Below are 21,413 nucleotides of genomic sequence, written 5' to 3'. Positions count from 1 at the left end.
AAAAAAAACTATAACAGAGTAATGGTTTCACTCACTGTTACAAATGCCTGCATAAAGCTGTATTTTAATTAATATTAGGGAAAAAAAAAAGTTGCATTCCTTCAGTCCCCTAACAGGTGTTTGTAAAATTCAAAGCACTATGATCTTCAGGACTTCTATGTCTCATTTCTATGGTCTGATTATTGTTTCCACTCTTCTGATCCATGCACTTGCTCTGATCTAATAACAGAAATGAAATTATTCTTGCTGGGATGATTACTTTTATTCTCTACTCTACTCAGAACCCTCAACTAAATCTTGGTTCTCCAACAACTGTGCTAAAGCAGTCCAAGCCAAGAATTACCAATGACTACAGCTAATAACTGAGGAAAAAAAAAAAAAAAATCTAAAGCCGACTTTGTAAGGACCAGATGCATTAAGGTTGTCTCGTGTCCAAATGGCAGTCAGGCCTTTTGATTCCTTGCCAAGATTATAGGGTGCAACTATCCTTCCACGCTTCCACCTCTCTCACATCCTGATGGTACAATAATCATGTCACTGTTGTGTCATTGGTCTCAGAACCTTTTGTGTGTGAGAATGATATTAAAATAAAAAAATAAAGAAACAATTAAATGAGACCATATAACCTGAAAATTCATCATTAGTGAGAAGGAAAAAAAAAATCAAAAATCAGAGAAATAATTCTCTAACAATAGCTAATAAGTTAACTACATTTCCTGATATTATAAAATGAAACTACACTTGACCCTTGAACAATGCGTTTAGGGTGTGGATTCCCTGCATTGTTCAAAAATTCTGCATATAACTTTTGACTCCCCAAAAACTTAACTACTAATAGCCTACTGTCGACAAGAAGCCTTACTGATAACATAAACAGTCAATTAACACATTTTGTATGGTATGTATGTATTATATACTATATTCTTACAAATAAAGTACAAATTAGAAAAAAGAAAATGTTATTAAAGAAAATCATGAGGAAGTGAAAATACAATAACAATACTGTACTGTATTTATCAATACCGTAAGTTTACGTCATCTGTATAAAAGATGAATCGCACGACTGTCAGTTCCTACATCAGTATTGTCTTATGTGATACAAAATCACTGTAGATGTTATACGTATTACTAATACTAGACATCAAAAATGAAAAGCTAATCTGAAAAAGAAATTCATATTTGCAGGTTTAACGCTTCATGCATTAATAACGAAGAAGCAGCATTATGGCTGCTTTATGGTAGCATAGTGCAACTGATATAATTGCTTCACAGTAGCCTAGCCTATACACTAATGAATATATCTTTATAAAAATTTTATTTCATGCTAATTAATTAATTTAATTAATTAACGAATTAATGTCAGTTAATTTTGTGCAGTTATGATTTAATACTTCATCCTTAAGTTTGTTTACATTTCTCTCAACTGCAAATGGCCATGTATGGTCTGTAAGTGTTTGTGTGCATAAGTTTTGATAAATTTTAACTTTTTATAATAGATTTGTGTATTATAAAAAATTTATTACTTTATGGTAATAAATGATAAAATAGACTAGTATCTACATATATTTTATGCATTCATGACATACCTAACTTTTTCTTAATTTTTTTGATATTTCTAGGCAATGTAGTTCATCTGCGAGTTTTTAAATTGCAAATCTCCAAAAAATTTCCAATCTATTTATTCAAAAAATCCCGCATATAAGTGGAACCGAGCAGTTCAAAACCACACTCTTCAAGGGTCAACTGTAAAAGTATTCCACCCAGAAAAGCAAAGCAGCAGAGGACTTAAAAATTCAGTTATCACTTGCTGTGCTCTAGAAGGACTATAATAGAAATATATGGACAAAGAGTGTCATGACTAGAATATGTATTTAGCATTGATATAATCTGTAATCAAGGTATTTTCATTGCATGACACTGAATTATAACAGGCAGAATACTTCACCATGATAGGTCTCATGCAGCAATGAAACATGGCTATGCATTCATGCCCCTATAGCTGAAATGAACATGGTCAGCGTGAATTGTTGGAAAGAAATGAGTTCTCAGAGGACACAGATTATTAACTTAATTTTCTCACATTCCTGAACAGAACAGTTGATGATTATTCAGTTTTCATGCCTTATAACTATAATCATGCCTCTAGGCATAACAGTGGTTTATTTTTTATGTAAGTATAAGCTAAAAGCACACTGCCCTAAAAACTAACAAAATAGCATACAGTCAAGCAATATCATGGTCAAATCTCTGAAGTGCTTTTAAAAACATTTCACAATTATACACAAATGGGGGGGAGGGAAATGGATCGACCTTGTTCTATTTCTCTCTCTCTCTCTGTTACCCACGCATTCATGCACATGCACAAATAACTGCAAATCATGTTTCGCCAACATGCTCAAAATTCAGTTTCATGTCTGCAACTATAATTAGCAAAGAGAAACTACCTACCTTGGCTTTAACCTAATTTACTATCAGGAAAATACCTGTTGATCACTTTATCATAAAATATCTTGTGTACACATTCTCTTCAACTCTGACTCCACTGCTCTATATTAAGGATGGTACCAATTGTTTCATTTTTGAGTAATACAGAAGAAGACAATAAGATGCTGTCACTGTATATTTTTGACAAGTCTTTTGTTTGTGCTTGGCTTTCTGGCAGACAATATGAGCAGTCCTTATAGGATCATATATTGATGGTTTTGCTGATTAGATTGCATGCATTTAAAGGAAAGAAATAACTATTCAAAAAATGTGTTAAATCGAAGAAAAGTAATAAGCAAAAATTAGCTGCTTTATAACAGTTTGGTAATCTCCAAGCACATAAATTTAAATTGCACTTTTAGTGCTGATACCATTTTCATTACGTGTACCACATTCCCCTATTTAAAACTAATTAAAATCTGGTATCCCAAACTGAATTTTCTTTAAATTCTGCCTTCAAATCAGCCTATTCTAACCAAGAAAACTGCTGTGCTGAAATGCATTTCATGTCTATATGAGGATTTGCAATAGGATTTTTCTTTAATGGTTTTAACTATTTTTATTTGATATAGTATTAAGCATATGTAATTCAGCAACAAAAGGGGAAAAATTGTCTCCTACCATACCAGAATCTGAGCACTGCATGCCTCTTGTAGCTTTTCAACAACAAAAAAAATGCATCAGAAAATTACTAAAAAGTAATTTTCTAATGTCTTTTTTGTCACACTCCAGCTAACAATGGGCCTGTATTGTCTCTACAATCTATTATACATAGCTGTACTTATCCCAATGCATGGCAAATCACATATCCAGCCTATTCCAAGAAAGGAAGATAGGAGTTTACTGTCAAACTACCAACCAATCGCCATCACCTCAGTACTCTCCAAAATAATGGAAAAAAGTCATCAATAGTCAACTTCTCTACTACCTAGAGGCCTACCAATTAATCAGCAACCACTAGTATGGATTCAATTATTCAAGATTCACAGATAACCTCCTAGTTACATCACCGTCCACTAGACACGTGTTATCAGAGCTTTTGACTGTGTCTGGCATCAAGGATTGTTAAATAAATTACCATCCTTTCGTTGGTCTACCCACCACCCTCTGTAACTGGGTTGCCAGCTTCCTCTGTGGTTGTTCACTACGTCATGGTGGATGGCAACCCCCCCCTTCAAACTTCGCACAATGCAGAAGTACCTCAGTGTTCTGTCTTATCACATACTCTCTTTCTCGTGTATATAAAAGACCTACTTTCAATCACCACTAATTCTATTCATACATGAGTTTGTAGACAATAATACTATCTATCTATCTGTCCTACTCATTTGAGGCATCAAGAACATCTAAAAACCAGAGATCATAAACATTGATCTGTGCACTATCCTTCAATTGGGCAAGGACTATTTGGTCACCCTCAATGCCACCAAAACAGTCTTGCCTCTTCTCTAACAAAAGAGATCTTAGCTCACCTACCCTTATCCATCAGAAATGCACAAATCACCAGACGTGATCAGATCTCTCTCTCTCTCTCTGATTGGACTTACACCTTACCTCCAGTCTCTCCTGACGTAAACACAAAACTAGAAATCCTCTTTCATTCAAGATGTTATTTTACACCCAATCAGATCTTAACTTTATAAAAATCATAAATCTGACCATCTTTAGAATACTGCTCATATGTTTGGAGTGGTGCACCTAAAACTTCTCTAAAAATTCTTGATGTTGTCCAGAGGAGAGCAATTCGACTCATAGATGATCCCTCTCTTACAGATTCACTTCAACCTCAATCTCACAGATGGAACTCTATTCAACAGGTGCTTCAACAGTCATTGCTTCAATGAACTGACTACAATCATTCCTCCACTTTCTATTAATAACAAGAGCAGCAACAGCTACCTAGCATCCATTCACTGTGCAACTGCAAACACATGGAACCTCTGTCTCCTCTTCCTTTTTTATTCCATCTACCTCTGTCCTCTGGAACAGCCTTCCATAAGAAGTATTCCCAGACAACTACAACCTTCAACTCTTAAAAAAAAATGCCAATGAACTTCTCAGTCCTCACCTTTACCCCACATGGTACTGATGTGCTTATAGGTCCTTTGACCTTGCATATATGGAATTAACATAAAAATAAATAAATAAAAATATAAATGTAGAGAACAATCTGAAATCACATGATGGTGCGACTGTCTGCCATCAGTGTACTATACAATGCAATATTTAAAGGCACGTCAGCTGTTTTTATGCAAGTAAAATTTATGTGCTATACTCTCTCTCTTTGTGTAGATAAAGAAAGAATTAAACAGTATAACTAATATAATGATAATAACAATGATATATATTTACACATGCACAAACTAGTATATGCTATATCAGCTATGATATAAGAACACTGCAAATAACTATAATGACCATTATGTATCCGTATATGCTCTAAGTCATATTATGATTTCATAAAAATGAATCACTAAATAATATTTAATATTTATTCAAACTTTAATTTCACTGAAACTATATTTATGGATTAAAAGTATTAGAGCATGTGGTAAAATAAATGTAATAAGAATTCTATATTATTTTGATTTGAGAACTATTCTCACTAATGAGCAAATATATATATATATATATTTTAAATAAGACTACTGCATTTATTTTAACAATTGATTATTTCCCTTTAAACAAATCATAGATGATCAAGCAATTTACTTTGTCAAATTATTATTATTATTATTCGTGACACCTCCAAGGAGTCCAAAGACTCATCGCGGGAGGACACCTATTGTACAACTCTCTGTCTCCACCACTACACCGAACCTCTACTACCAATCATCAACATCAGCGCCATCCAGTGGCCACTACCACAGCTAGCATTTTTTTTTGTCTGTAAATTGCGTGTGTTCTGATGGGCCGATTTGTCTGTATGCAGGATGAAAAACCTGAGTTTCCGGGAGAAAAAAACCCTATACCTCCGTATGAGATTGGCTAACTCACCTTCGATTGAAAAACGTCCGTATAAAGATTCCTCCCGTCATGATGAGAATCGAACTTAGGCCTTTTCCAATTGAAGGGTGCAACATACCATCGTTCTTCCAATTGCGCAATGGAGGCACTTAAATCATAATATGACTTAGAGCATATAGGGATACATAATGGTCATTATAGTTATTTGCAGTATTCTTATATCATAGCTGATATAGCATATACTAGTTTGTGCATGTGTAAATTAGTGATATTTCAGAAAACATGTTTCTACATTTTATGTATAAAAAATTTATAAACACAATAAGATGAACTTTAAGTGGTATAAAACCAAAATTATAGATGAGTTAAGGTCAGTGGTCTTTGAAATACAGTATACCATGATATACCATAGAAAAATATTATTCCATTTCATACAGCATACTAGCAATACTTATGCTAACAGTGTACAACCAGTATATATAAAGACTGTTTATACAAGGTTATGTAACTGGAATCAGAGATAATCAATGACTGATTTCTGACTGGATCCAGAATTACTAATTACATCATGATTTATAAATTCATGGATAAAAAAATAAATAACTGCAATCACACAAATATTACATAGCTACACACAAAGCAAACTACCACAACTCTAAGAGCAAGAATGGTCAATTTTTTTTTACTTCATTTCGATATATTTCATTTGCTTGTTGCGTGACACGGATGAAAGTGGTTCGCCGAGGTAGCTCTTTCAGTTTACCAGCACCAGTATAAGTACATGCAGAACGAAGTCCACCCAAGATGTCCAAAACTGTGTTCTCTACATTTCCTCGATATAGAACTTCAACTGTCTTTCCTTCTGATGCTCTGAAATAGAATTAGAAATTAATAATTCACAAATAAGCTCTGGAAAAGAAAAGTTTCAAATATTATGCTTTATATCACATGAATAATTTCTGTAAGTAAATAAAAAATATTTAATAATACAATGTAAAAACATATATATGGATCATCATAATCATCATAGTTTATTCAGATAAGAACAGGGAAATATGTACAGAAATACACATAACTCATGGATATATAGTTTATTAAATGGAGGCGAGCCAAGTTGTTCTATCATGTGCTGCCAAATGGTAAATATTAGATGGTACATGAGTCTTGCATTTAAAAAGAAATTTGCATATGTATTGCCAAAACTGTTTCTTGACCTGCCTCTTCCTATGTCTATTACTTGATCTGTAGAAACTAAGAGCACTGAACACAAGGGAGTGAGTAAATTGGTGTCCCATCCAACCTCAGTTGACTTTTCTGAGATGGACGAGATGCTATTTACATTGGAAAAGGGGAAAGGATATGTCAATCATCCTCTCCCTTTCTGTCTGCAAAAACAGATGATTGACTTTTGCTGTGATAGCTTGAATTAGTTTGATATATTTAACATTTAAACTTTGTTCCACTTGACTAGTGTTTTCTGACATTTTTGCCTATATGACACCCTTCATTACAAAAAAAGAAAAAATATACAGTTGATCATTGAAGAATGCAAATTTGAACAGCACAAATCCACTTATATGCGTTTTTTTATAAATAAATATATTGGAAAATTTTTGGAGAATTGCGACGATTTGAAAAAACTCTCAGACGACTGCAGAGCTTAGAAATATAAAAAAAATTAAGGAAAGGTTAGGTATGTTATGAATGCATAAAATATATATAGATATAGTCTCTTTATCATTTACTACCATAAAGTATACACAAATCATATTATAAAATAAAAAGTTAAAATTTATCAAAACTTACACACACACATACACACGTGCAAACACTTATAGACCGTACATGGTCATTTGCAGTCAAGAGAAATGTAAACAAATGTAAAGATGCAGTGTTAAATAATAACTGCATAAAATAAAATTTTATAACAATTCATTCACTAGTGTACAGGCTAAGGCTACTGAAAAGCAATCATATCAATTGCACTAGGCTACCATAAAGCAATCATATTGCTGCTGCTTCGTTATCAATGCATGAATCGTTATACCTGTAAATAAATATGAATAATTTCTTTTTCATGTTATCTTTTTATTTTTGATATTTAGTGTTAGTAATACTTATACCATCCAGGGCTGGCGGAAGCGGGCATGCAGAGCATGCGGGCACCACTACAATGGGGGCGCTGCCGCCACCAGGGAATGGTTCATAAGTTAATTTTTAAGAAACAAAATTTTTATCATAAAAACAAAAAAATTCTTAGAATGATCAATATTAAAATAAATGAGGCTGTATACACTGAATAAAAATTTAAAAAAAATGTATATTGCTGCCTCTTTGATCAGCCGGCTGTTTACAATTTTGCAGTGAGAGCAGGCTAAATGCTTGCCTAAAGAATGTTGTGTTTACTGCAGTCTATCTAAAGTGAGACGGTGAACAGTTTTTATGCGCAGAAACGAATTTTCGTACAAAACATTTGTTGCTAGTTAACCAGTCATATGGTACGCATCTCAGTAGGCTACTGACAGTAGCGCAGTGCGGACTATTATTTCGTCTCTGTGTCGTGTTGTGTAATAATTTCTTGTGGGTATAAAATAGAAATGGAATCAAAAATTTAAAAAAAAGTTATCCGTTGCACAAAATCATAAGTGTCACGTTGCGAAAGAAGCAGATATTAAGAAACAAACTGGGATCTTAATAAATTTGTTAAAATATTAAAATATCCTGATGCAGATTGTAACCAACTCGATGCATCAGAAATCAGAGTTGAAGAACCGTGCACATCATTCAGTTTGCATGAAGGTACTATTGCAACCATTGAACATGATTTAAGTGAAAAATAGTTAGGATTTAGTCAACTACAACAAGATTTAGTTGTAGTTGCCCATGAAACTAACACATTGTTAGTCTCTGTGAATTTAGAAGATCCAGGTGAACGGGGAAATATTGATGAAAAATTACGCGTTGTTTTAATTGAAATGGGGCCTGTTCAAAATAAAAATATAATATATCTCAGAGATACATATGGTCGTAAATTTGGCGACACATATTATAATAGAAAAATGGAAAACGGGAGCTTGTGCCAAGAATATGGCTCATTTATTCCGAAACTTTAAATTCTGTTTTTTGCTTTTGTTGCAAACTTGCCGCACCTACTGAATCAACTGAATCACCCACTGAGTCTTGTAGAAGGTTATAACGATTGGAGTACTACTTTACATAGGCATGAGACTAGTTTAACTCACATGAAAAATTTCTTAAAATGGAAGGAACTTGATAATAACATTACAAAAATAAAACTACTATTGATTTCCAGATTCAAAGCAGGTATGAAATGGAAAAGAAACATTGGACGAGTGTTTTAGAACGCTTGATTGAAATTATAAAATTCCTTGGTAGCGGAAATTTAGCTTTTCGCGGATCATCTGATAAATTATATGAAAGAAATAATGGCAATTTTTTAAAATTAGTCGAACTGTTTGGGAATTTCGATCCTGTTATGGAAAATCATGTTGAAAGGACCCTACAACGAAACAATAGAGTACACTATTTGAGTAAAAACAATCAAAATGAAATATTGGAAACTTTAAGTAACGCAATCAGAGATACAATTTTATTATCAATTCTAAAATCTAAATATTATTCCATAATTTTAGACTGCACACCTGATGCAAGTAAAACAGAACAAATGACCATTATTATTCGCTTTGTTTCCTGTGACAACGGAATTGTCAAGATCAGGGAAAACGTTTTAGGTTTTGCAGATATATCAGATTCCACAGGACGTGGTTTATGTGCACAATAATGGAACAACTGGAAAAATGGAACATTCCCATTGAAGACACGCGAGGTCAAGGATATGACAATGGGGCAAATATGGGCTCCAAAATTTGCTTTTGAACAAAAATCCTCTAGCTTTTTACATGCCATGTGCTGCTCATACTCTAAATTTAATCATTAACAATGCAGCAAAAGTGAATGCAGATGCAATTAGTTTCTTTGCAATTATTCAAGAAATATACAATTCTTTTCATTCTCTTACAAGCGTTGGGCAATCCTTTTAAAGTTCGAAAAAAAAATTAACATTGAAACAGCCATCAGAAACGCGATGGGATAGTAAATTTAATGCAATCCACCGTCTACGATATCAGTTAGGAGAAATTTATGATGCACTTTTGGAAATTTTAAATAATGAAAATTTTAATAAAGAAACTCAGCATGATGCACAAACATTATGTGCTAAAATAAAGGACTACAAATTTATTTGCTCTCTTATAACTTGGTATGATTTACTTAACAGAATAAACCCTGTGAGTAAAATGCTTCAAGACAAAAATATGAACATTACACTTGCTTTAGAATCTATCGAAAACTTAAAAATATTCTTACAACAGTATCGATCAGATACAAATTTTAAAGAAGTTCTAAAAACGGCAAAATAACTGAGTGAAGAGGTGAATGGAGAACAAGAATTTAAAACTGGTACGGAAGTTCGACGACAAAAGAAGACACGACAATTTGACTACGAGCATCGTGACGAAATGCCACAATCGCCAGAAGATAAATTTAGAGTGAATGTGTTTTATACACTTCTAGACGTTGCAATGTGTTCGTTAATAGAACGTTTTGAACAACTAAAAGATATGATAATTTCAATTTCTTGTATATAGATTACTACAAATTAATAACGAAGATTTACGAAAAATTTGTGATGATTTAGAGATTCTCTTGAAGGACTGCAACAATAAAAACCTAAATGCAATAGAACTATATGACGAGTTATGTGCTTTCCGGGATATTTTTTGGATGGATAATTTAAACATTCAAAAGCCCTTTCAATATTCTTAATTTTATGGTGTCCAATAATTTATCTTTCCCTAACTTTTCAATTACTTTAAGAATACTATTAACCTTAACTGTTAGTGTAGCGAGTGGTGAACGTTCCTTTTCCAAGTTGAAATTGATTAAAACCTACTTAAGAACAAGTATGTCACAAAAAAGGCTTGTTAGTTTAGCATTAATAGCTATTGAAAATGATATATGTGCGGAATTAGACGTTAAGGCCATTATTTCTAATTTTGTGAATATGAAACCAAAAAACCTTAAAATTTTAATTAAAAAAATTTCAAGTATGTTTATGTAATTTAATTTATTTTCTGTTATTCTGTAAAGATATTTTTTGAATACTTATATTAAATGTTCTAATTATTTCTGAATTATTTTATTATTTTCTCATCTATCTTGAGTTTATAAGTTTTATAAGTGGAACTATCTTTTAATTTCCTAAAAGATAGTTCCACTTATAAAAATTATTACAAGTTACTAAGAATTTAGTAACTTGTAAAATGCAAGAATTATTTAAACTTTAGTTCAAATAAATTTTAACTTTAATTAAAATTCATTTTAATTTTGTTAGCGATTCGGGTTGGTGAGAAGGTTATAATCCCTGTATCATTATATTCAACGATTAAAGTGAAGTGGCTTTATCAAAATTTGCTTTGACTTTTGAGAATTTTTTGAATATACGGGTTTTAATGATTACCCTGCCTAGTAAACACTCCCGGCTCATTAAATTTAGCGAACTAACATGTGGCTGTTCTGTCAAAATTTATTTAAGAAATTTCAAATAATTTAAATTTTTATTATCATAAAAGAACCACACACTCCCGGATCGTTACAGGGGCGCTTAGATAGAAATTGCATGCTGGCGTCAAAGACCCTAGCACCGGCTCTGATAACATCTACAGTGTCTTGTATCATATAAGACTATACTGATGCAGGTACTGAAAGACATACAATTCATCTTGTAAACAGACGACGTAAACTTATGGTATCGATAAATATAGTACAGTATTGCAAATGTATTTTCAACCTCCTTATGATTTTCTTTTCTCTAGTTTACTTTATTGTAAGAATATAGTGTATATACATACATACCATATAAAATATGCATTAATCAACTGTATGTTATCGTTAAGGCTTCCAGTCAACAGTAGGCTATTAGTAAAGTTTATGGGAAGTCAAAAGTTATACGCAGATTTTCGAAGAACGCATGAGGTCAGTGCCCCTAATCCCTGCCCTGTTCAAGGATCAACTGTGTATATGTGTGTGTATATATACACACACACACACACACACACAAAACGAAAGCCGCCAACATGAGATAAATTGGACATCAACTTCAAACCTACACATTTGCCATGATGAGGTGGAACACCGCATTGTGGAGTCAAAAGAAATCACCTTGGACCCGCTTCATATGAACAATAATCTCAGTTATAATTTGCCTGACTCTTTCAGCTCTACTATCAGATACTGGAGATCGTGTGGTTCCACACACGCACGAGTGTATAACAATAGAACTTTAACACGGACTATAGCTCAAGTTCATAATAACTGTAATTCACAGTCGAATATTATAACTTTATAATTGTATAGCTTTAAAGTGTCTCAATGTTATTTTCAGTGTCTTTTAATATCTTTCTATGTTCTTAATGCCTGATGAAGTCAATCCCAATGAAACATGTTGCGTTTTCAAATAAATCTCAATTTGTTATAATTCTCGGGTTTTAAGTCAGTTAACATTAAAAATGAATATATATATAAATATACATGGATAAGAAATAAAGAAGTATGTAAATGATACATACATTTCAAGACTCTCCACAGTTGGAAAACACTGCACTAGAGCATTGAAAAAACCAGCATAGGCTACTTTCCACTGGATAGCTATTATTTAATACCAAAGGGTCAAAGCTGTATAACTGAGAGGAGACCTCCACATAGCATTTAAAGGGATGTGGAGAACCGACCAGGGCTTCTGACCTAATGTCCAATCCTCACCTTCTCGTGGTGCACCCTGTTGGGTAGATGACCAACAGGGTGCACCACGAGAAGGTGAGGATTGGACCACGGGTGCACCACGTATCCGAGGATAGGCTGGCAATTTGGGATTTCGCAGACCAAATTGTATTCTTATTGGCTTAAACCAATATACAAAATGATGGTACAACATGACAAATTTCATGCCAGCTGTGGCATCGCCCAGTTAAACAAGGGCCCCCCCCTGTTGTTTTTGCCAGGGAACCAGGGCAAACAGCGAAAAGTCAGCTACTGGAACAAATCCTAAAACCCACCCCAACTGGAGACAGACTGAAGACCTCATATCTGTGGTCTCCAGTCTCTGATAAAGTGCTTTATTTCTAACCCAACTTTCAAATACATAACTTAAAACTGGTTTGAACACTGTCTTATATACACCTCAACAGTGTACCTGAAAGGAGAAGTAGTTAAGAAAAGTTTCAGAATATTGGTTAAGTGGAGAGAATTGTCAATGATTCTGGCCAGGAAATTATTTGTTTCAAATCATTACTTACAGAAAATACCTGCTTCTCTTCCAGTTTGGTCAATTTAGAAAAAGAGACAACCAGTTAGAATTATAGCATTCAATCACCAAGGAAGATGACTTTGCTGTTAGAGAATTCAGATTCTATGAAATCAACCTTCAAGGATAAGAAGTCTAAGAGGTTGGAATGAATTTCAGAATTGGGGAAATGGCAGAGACAACAGATGAATGAGGTATAATGAGGCTGGGAAATCTTAAGTTACAGAAGGTCAAAAGGGGAGATTCAAAATTAGGCATTCTCTGGCAAGGAAAATTGGATTGCACAAAAGTAGAAGTACCATCCCTGTGACAGAAGGAATCGTAAAGGGCACAGTTTGGACAGTTAGGATGGGCTGTGGTTATTGTGACGGGAATTTGAAGTTTAATCAAAAGCAGGAGTTAGGCTTGGTTGTTTGCAGGTCTTGATGAAAACATTAAGGTTGATATTTATACCACAAATGTTGAAGTGAATGTGGAAGAAAGCTTTTTTTTGTAAGTTTTTTTTTTGAATTTTTAAATTTTTGGGGAAATTTTTTGGGAGAAGTTTGTTATTCAATTTAACCACAGTGACACTATATTTATTTAGGTTTACCCCCATACTAATATTACAAAGGTGAATTAAAAAAAGAGTAAAGGAACATACAGTGAGAGTAGATAAACTCTTAGACATGTCACTCATATTGAGCGCATCCAGTCTCCATGTCATATCTTGGACTCAATAATAATGCTCTTTGCATACCTTTACACAACCTCCCTCAAGCACAATTTAGCAGTGTAGATGGCAGTGAAATAGTGCAGCATGTGATCAGTAAGTCTCCTAAATGTCTTGCTATTGGTTCATTTCCATCTATTTGGCAGACAGCCTGCACAACTGCTTTACTGCTATACCCACAAAGATTGGGATAAGGAGGGCAAGGAAGGTACTAGATCTCTACAATCTTTGTTATGCTCTTGAGGGACATCACACGGCATGTTGAAAGATTGGTGGCTGGGGGAAAGTGGTGGAGGAGAACCAGAACCTCTTCCTCAGGAATCATCAAGGCAACAGTCATTTCAGTTCCCTACGGTGGTGGTGGTGTTTCGCAGGGCAATGAAGGTCGTCTACCACCTAGCAGGTCTAGCTGACATTTTCTCCAACTAGAAAGAAATTGTACTAAATTCCATTCAGCCAGAGCCAAATTATTGCAATATATTATTTTGGCATGTCGTACTCCTGCAAATAATCCATTTAAAATGAATATTGGAATGAGATGACAAATACATACAAGGATTCAAAATAATTAATTTCAATAAAAACTAACAACAGTCAAAGAATAACTTGCACACTGAGAGACTGACAAAATGAATATTAACAAGTGACTTATGTATTTTGAGAAACACATCGAAAATGGTTTGAATATCATTTGTTTTATATGATGATTGCCATTCAGTACATGAGATGTAATCATAGAAAAAGTATACAAGGGAATAAAAATAAAATAACTCATTAGTTATTATAACTTCTACATTCTGATCTTATTTTGGAAACATATTCACAATGAAGGTTACACAATGATCAGACAAATAAAGACTGATAAGACAGGGCTTTAAAAGAGCTTAAAAGCTCTATAAAGCCCTATAGAGAATTAAATAGTATTTAATTTCTTTTAAGTCAAATTTAATTAAATGAAACAGATAAGTAGAATCATTATGCAGAGGCTCAAAAAAAAAGTTGGAGAAGTAACACAAAGAAAGACAATCAGCTTGACTATGAGAAGTACAAAGCACAGGCAATAAAAGTGACCAGCACAGTAGACAAAATGAGATTAGGGAAACTTAGCTGAGCTTGTAGTTAAAAGAAATCCTAAACAATTCTTGTGCTGTATAGAAAATCAAACAAACAATAACTGCAAAAGGAAAATTTTAATCACTGACAATGGTAGGAATTGAAAGAATTAGTTGAATCACTGAGTGATCACAGATAATGCAGTGGTAGATGTAACATGAGCTGCTGAAAGAACAGAGGTAGAGAATTAAATGTGCTTAGGATACTGAAAAATCTCAGTTTGAATGCAGGCATTGATGGATATCAGTTTATATCTCAAAAGTGCAAAACTGTCAGTACCTATAAAATGAATAGGCTATTTAAGCCTCAGCACTAACAAGTTACAAGGAAGTGAAAAGAAAACAAGACAGTTCATCATCATATTCCTGATATATACCTAAAGGGATGTACAGGATATGATAGTACTACATAAAAAATTTACATCATTACTAACTTCCTATCTATAATTTTCCTCGAAATCAGTCTGTTACCTGTCTAAACTCCAACATTATCAGATCTTATATTTCTATCTTCTAAGGCACTTTTTACTGTATCAATCCACATATATCTTGATCTTCCTCTGGGTCTTTTTCCTGCCAACCTGGCAGAGAACGCTTGTTTTGCTAATCTTTCCTCTCCCATTCTGTTTAAGTGACCATACCACCTGAGATTAGCTCTGCTAATGCATTCCTGGATGCTGACAATGTCAAGTTCTTTCCTAATATCCTCGTTTTTAATATGATATTGCCATTGATGCCATGTGTTCATGCCGATAATCTTTCTCAGGACTCTCATATCTGTGGACTCGAGTCTTTGGTCAAGTGTTTTACTTCTGACCCAGCTCTCAGATCCATAAGTTAAAATTGGTTTGAACACTGTCTTGTATATAGTTAATTTAGTGTTTTGACTAATTTCCCTCTTATTCCATATAAATATATTCAGTTGACTTCCTACCATACCAGCTTTGTTGATTCTGTTGTCTATTTCCATATTTAATTTACCATTTTCACTAAAAATCAGGCCTAAGTAGCTGAAATGTTTTTTCAGCTACTTAGGCCTGATTTCTTTACTTCTTCTATAGGTTCTCCATTCACAATGCAGCAGATATTTTCAATGTTTCGGCCTATTGTCATTGTTTTTGTTGTTTTAATGCTGACCTTCATACCATATCAATTACAATAGTTATTAACTTTAGTCAGGAAATCTTGCAGACTTGTACAGGATTTATTTAGAAGTATAACATCATCTGCATAAAGCAAAGAGATGAGATTAACATCTCCAATTTTTATATCAGGTTTAATAGAACTTTCCTTCATAATGTGATCTTTATAGACAATGAACAACAGACAGGATAATCTACATCCTTGTCTGATACCAGATTTAACATTAAACCACCTTCCTGTACTTCCTTCCACCTTCTAACTGCTGACTTGCAACTCAAATAATGACTAAGTATTGCTTGATATAATGCCCTATTGATACCATATCACTGTAGCGTTTCAAATAGCTTCTCTCTTGGCACCTTGTCATATGCCTTTTCCAGATCTATAAAACTTAAATACAGATCTTTGCTATATTCCCATGATTTCTCAATTATCTGTAGTAAAGTGAAAATCTGATCCTGACAGCCTCTATTTAGTCTGAATCCAGCTTGTTCTTCACCAAGCCTCTCTTCCACAATCCTCAACTATTTCTCAACTATACTTGCATATATCTTACCAGGAACACTTAGTAGAAAAATACCTCTGTAATTCTCACATTCAATTTTATTTCCCTTTTTATATATGAGTACTATGAGAGCTCTACTTCAATCATTTGGAATTCGTCCCTCTGTCCAGGCCATCTGAACCATGCAGTGCAGTCACTGAACGACTTTTTATACCTCCATACTTGAGCATTTCTGGTTGAATATCTACTGCTGCTGCTTTTCCACGCTTCAGACTTTTGATGGCTTTTTCTACTTCAAGTATGGATGTGTATTCCTGGCTGCATGCCAGACCAGTGTTTTTTACTACTGTGCTATCATCACTGCTTGTTTCATTTAGTAATTTTTCGAAGTAATTACTCCATACTTCAAGGATATCTTTTACTCTTGTTTTCATGTCACCTTCATCATCTCTAATTCCTTTTACAACATTCTTTCTTCCATTTCTGAGCTTCTTCAACACCCTCCAGAATATCTTGCCACCTTCTTGATATTTATTTTCTATTCTTGCCAAAGTCTTCCCATGGCTTTTGTTTAGCTAGTTTTACACAGTGTTTTGCTTTCTTACATTTGTGTCTGTATTCTCTAAGAGCACTTGATTTATTTGCCAGTAACTTTTCATATGCTTTCATTGCCTCTTTAACTTCCTGTGTCCACCATGGAGTTCTGATTTTTCTATCCTTACAGACAATCTCACCACATGCCACTCTGGCTGAATCAATCAGTGTTTTCTTCAAGGCTTGCCACTGAATCTCCAAGGTTTGGTTCCTGTTCTCAAACTCTTTCATTTTTTCTTCAATAATGTTTGTGTATTTTAGTCTACAGTTCAAATCTGAGAACTGCTCAACTTTTATTTGCTTTAAAACTTTGTTACATGTTCTTCCTTTCAATATGAAATTCGATTTTATCCTGCTGAAGACTAAATGGTGATCACTTCCAATTTCAAATCCTATGTACATTCTGGTGTCTTGCACCTGGAAAAAAACATCACTATCAACAATGAAACTTTTCTTATTCCTTGCCTCTTTTCTCCATGTGAATTTGTGCACATTTTTATGTTGGAACATGGTGTTAGTAATAACCAGTCCACATCCTGAGCAGAAATCCAACAGGTATTTGCCATTATTATTAGCTTTGCTCTTTTCTCTAAATTTTCCCAACATATTTTTGTATGTCTTACAATCATTTCCTACTCTGCTATTTAGATCCCCAACAACAAGGACCAACTTTTCATTTTTCATTGTGTCAGTTGCTTTCTCTAAAGCCTCAAAAAATTCCTCCACTTCTATCTTAGTAGAACCTTCTGTGGGACCATAGGCACAAATAAGTCTCATTGTCCAGTTCCACATTCTCATATTCACCCACATCACTCTACTTGAGACTGCTTATTCAAGAAGTTTAATCTTGTATTTAGTGTTAAATACTATGGCTGCTCCTTCTTTTCCTTGATTGTCATTGGCCGAATATAACATTTTGTATTTATTGCTCAGAAAAATCTCACCAGTTTTTGTCTTTTTTGTTTCAGTCACCTCTATTATGTCGATCTGGTACTTATCCAATTCCTCAGCTAGCTCCATTTCTTTGCCATTCAGGCTTCTTATGTTAATAGTACTGATCTTGAACTCTGGTGATTCTGAGTTGGCGTGGGTTTTAGAATTTGTTCCAGTAGCTTACTTTTTGCTGTTTGCCCTGTTTCCCTGGCAAAAACAACGTAGGCCTAATTTAACCAAGCGACGTCCCTGCCGGCATGAAATTCTGTCATGTTACACCATCATTTTTTTATTTTGGTTTAAGCCAATAAGAATGCAATTTGGTTGGCTAAAGCCCAAATTGCTAGCCCATCCTCGTTCTTTCAGTATCCAGGTAGATACCTAACAGGGTGCACCACGAGAAGGTGAGGACTGATTAGGTCAGAAGCCCTGATTGGTTCTCCACATTCCTTTAAAGGCTATGTGATGGTCTCCTCTCAGTTGCATAGCTTTGACCCATTCTGTTACATAAAGGAGATCCCAAGAAAGAGGTAGCAAATGATAAAATCGGCATCTCTGGATTGGTGGTTAAGCTGATTTAAGACAAAATTAGGAATGTGTGGACAGGAAATACAATAGATTATATGAGACAGCATGGCTTGGTGAGGATATATATACCATTCCTTAGTAATTTACTCAACTTTTATAATTAAAGTGACCTGCATAAAAAATGGCTAAATCATCATACTGAAAGGAACCCTGTTACATGAGTTGGAGCAAATGGGATGATGACCTTAATATGACGGTTAAAACGTTGGGAAATTAAAGTAATTATTGTTAACATAGTAGTAGTCTCCATAACTTGACCAAAATGAATATTACTGAAGTTAGGCTGGCTTTACTGCTGTTGATTCCTAAAAAAAAAGTTTTGCATGTTTGCAATTACCGAAATGAAGCCTGGCAGTTTTAACATTAGTTAATTCTATGCAATTTGCTCAATGGAGTAATCAGCTAGACCTGATTGACCATAACTGTGGCAGAAGATGTATGTTTTATGTTCTTTCAGATGGATAGTGACCAACCTTATAGTTTGTCCATAATAAGACAAATTCATAAACGTATATATAAAAAAATGGCTTTATAGTGCAGCAGCAGCATCATATCTTTGAATGGAAAGACTTAATAAGTTTAGCTTTGCTCATTCAATAGATTTAAAAGAAATTTATATTACAGAACAGTTCAGAAACATTATATTTGACTCAAACAATATACAATCAAAATGCATTCTTAGTATAGGATATAGTATAAATAGCAACAAAAGAAAGGTTAAAAAGAAAAGGAGAGAGAGAGATTAGGGAAAACATTTCCTGAATGAAGGAAATATTTCCATTAAATGAATTTAAAAAAACAAAAATGAGGTTTTAATGCATGGAACATTTATAAGGACTTATCAACTTAAGGCAAGTTACCCAGTCACATATGAAGGTGGCAGAATTTTTCTTCCCAGAAGTTCAGGAACCCCTGTCCTCTTGCAAAACAGCTGGACAAAATACATAATTTCAGACAGAGTAGACTAGAGGTAAGACTAATACCCTTTATGAATAAAAATTAGATTTATAAAGCTAATTACTTGGATATAACAGACCATCCAGCTTAATATGTAAATGAAAAATGACAATAATTACTACAAACCTACCTATATTCAGCAACTCCACCATGATACCTCTGCATTGCAGTAGCTGAACTCATCCCATAAAATAACTTCATCTTGATTCCATCTTTCTCAATAATTTCACCCCCTGCTTGATCATGGCCAGCAAACATCCCACCAATCATCACAAAATCTGCTCCAGCACCAAAAGCTTTTGCTACATCTCCAGGACAGGTACAGCCACCATCCTATAGAAATAATTTATAAATAAATGTTATAACTACCAAATATGGTCTTAATAAGTTTCGGTTTTAAATGAAAGTGCAGTCACAGCTTATTACAAGCACACCAGGCAGTTCTGGAAGTGTGTGGGCTCCAAAAATACAACTGAAATCTACTAGACACAAAACAAATTTTACCAGCCCAAGATATCACTCTACTTTATATACAGATAGTCCTCGACTCACAACGACCAAAATTATTATTATTAAAAATTCTCTAATTTAACTTTGCCGCCAGCATATACATACATATATCACATTGCTTTTGTATACACATTGCAGCGTCACCCATTAGTCGACAAGCAACCACTGCTATGATTCATCCACTTCTAACTTATCACAGCCTTTGGCAGGTTAGTTGCTAATCAGCAGTCAAAGTGTTCGTTTTTCTCTCGATGCAATTTTTGTATCTCGTCATAGCCCTATCATGTCCAGTAAAAGAAGTAAAACTACATATGAAAATTCAACCATAAAAAAGAAGGCAAGGAAAGCTTCAACTTTAGATGTTAAAACGAAGATCATTAAAGCATACGACAAAGGAAAGAAAGTCGGTGAAATAGCACGAGAAGAAAAACTATCGCATTCAACTGTTTCAACAATCATAAAAGATAAATCAAGAATAATGGAGGCAGCTAAAGGGGCAGTTAATATGAAATGTACAATTTTAACAAAAAAAAGAGAAGGGCCAATTCATGAAATGGAGAAGCTTTTAATGATATGGATAGATGATCAAATCGGCAAGAATATTCCTCTCAGTATGTTTACGATTCAAACAAAAGCACACAGCCTATTTGACAATTTAAAGAGACAACAACAAGAAGATAAATATGGAGAGCATACATTTAACGCTAGTAAAGATTGATTTTATCGATTCAAAAGCCGATTTAACTTACATAATATATGAATAATGGGAGAAACTGCTAGTTCCGATTTTGAAAGTGCTGAAATTTTCAAGAAAATTCTGAAAGAGATGATAAAAGATGAAGGCTATTTGCTAGAGCAAATTTTTAACGTAGATGAAACCAGACTGTTCTAGAAAAGAATGCCAGAACGAACTTACATTCACAGAGAAGCTACATCGGCACCTGGTTTTAAGGCATTTAAAGATAGGATCATGCTTCTTCTTGGAGGAAATGCTGCTGGTTTTAAATTAAAACCATTTCTTGTTTACCGTTCACAAAACCCCAGCTTTGAAAAACATTGACAAGAATAAATTGCCGGTTTACTACAGGAGTAATTCTAAGGCTTGGATGACAATTGTTTTATTCCAGAAGTACATGCCTACTGTCTTGAAAAAAACATTCCTTTTAAAATTCTATTGCTGCTTGACAATGCTCCAGGACATCCTCTTCACATCGGCGATTTGAATGAAAATATAAATGTGATATATCTACCATCCAATACAACAGATGTGATTCAACCTATGGATCAAGGTTCGATTGCTACATTCAAGACATAATTACCTGAAAACCACATTTTCTCAACTAATAACAGCAGTGAACAACAATGCTATAACATTATGCGATTTTTGGAAAAATTACGATATTAACCAATGTATCCAGAACATTGGAACTTCATGGAAGGAAGTATCGGAAAAGTATATATATGCAAGAAATTTGGAGGAAGTTACTACCACAGGCGACACTCGAAGAGTACAATGAGCACAGTATG

The 21,413-nt window shown here is 34.1% G+C and overlaps 1 protein-coding gene across 1 annotated transcript in view; it reads right to left on the bottom strand.

Moving 5' to 3' along the window:
* The window catches only part of LOC150110261 (GMP reductase 1-like), a 120,757-nt gene that overhangs the window by 6,411 nt on the left and 92,933 nt on the right, over nt 1-21,413 (bottom strand). Inside the window, exons 6-7 of the mRNA XM_090398717.1 lie at nt 19,507-19,709; nt 6,138-6,321 (exon numbers count right to left, since the gene is read on the bottom strand). Coding sequence (XP_090254843.1) covers nt 6,138-6,321; nt 19,507-19,709 — 387 coding nt within the window. The remainder of the gene's footprint in view (nt 1-6,137; nt 6,322-19,506; nt 19,710-21,413) is intronic.

This window comes from Typopeltis vanoorti, chromosome 1 (genome assembly GCF_054136105.1).
Source record: "Typopeltis vanoorti isolate ZY-2024b chromosome 1, IOZ_Tvanoo_1.0, whole genome shotgun sequence".
NCBI lineage: Eukaryota > Metazoa > Arthropoda > Arachnida > Uropygi > Thelyphonidae > Typopeltis > Typopeltis vanoorti.
This window is presented reverse-complemented; position numbering and strand designations above follow the sequence as displayed.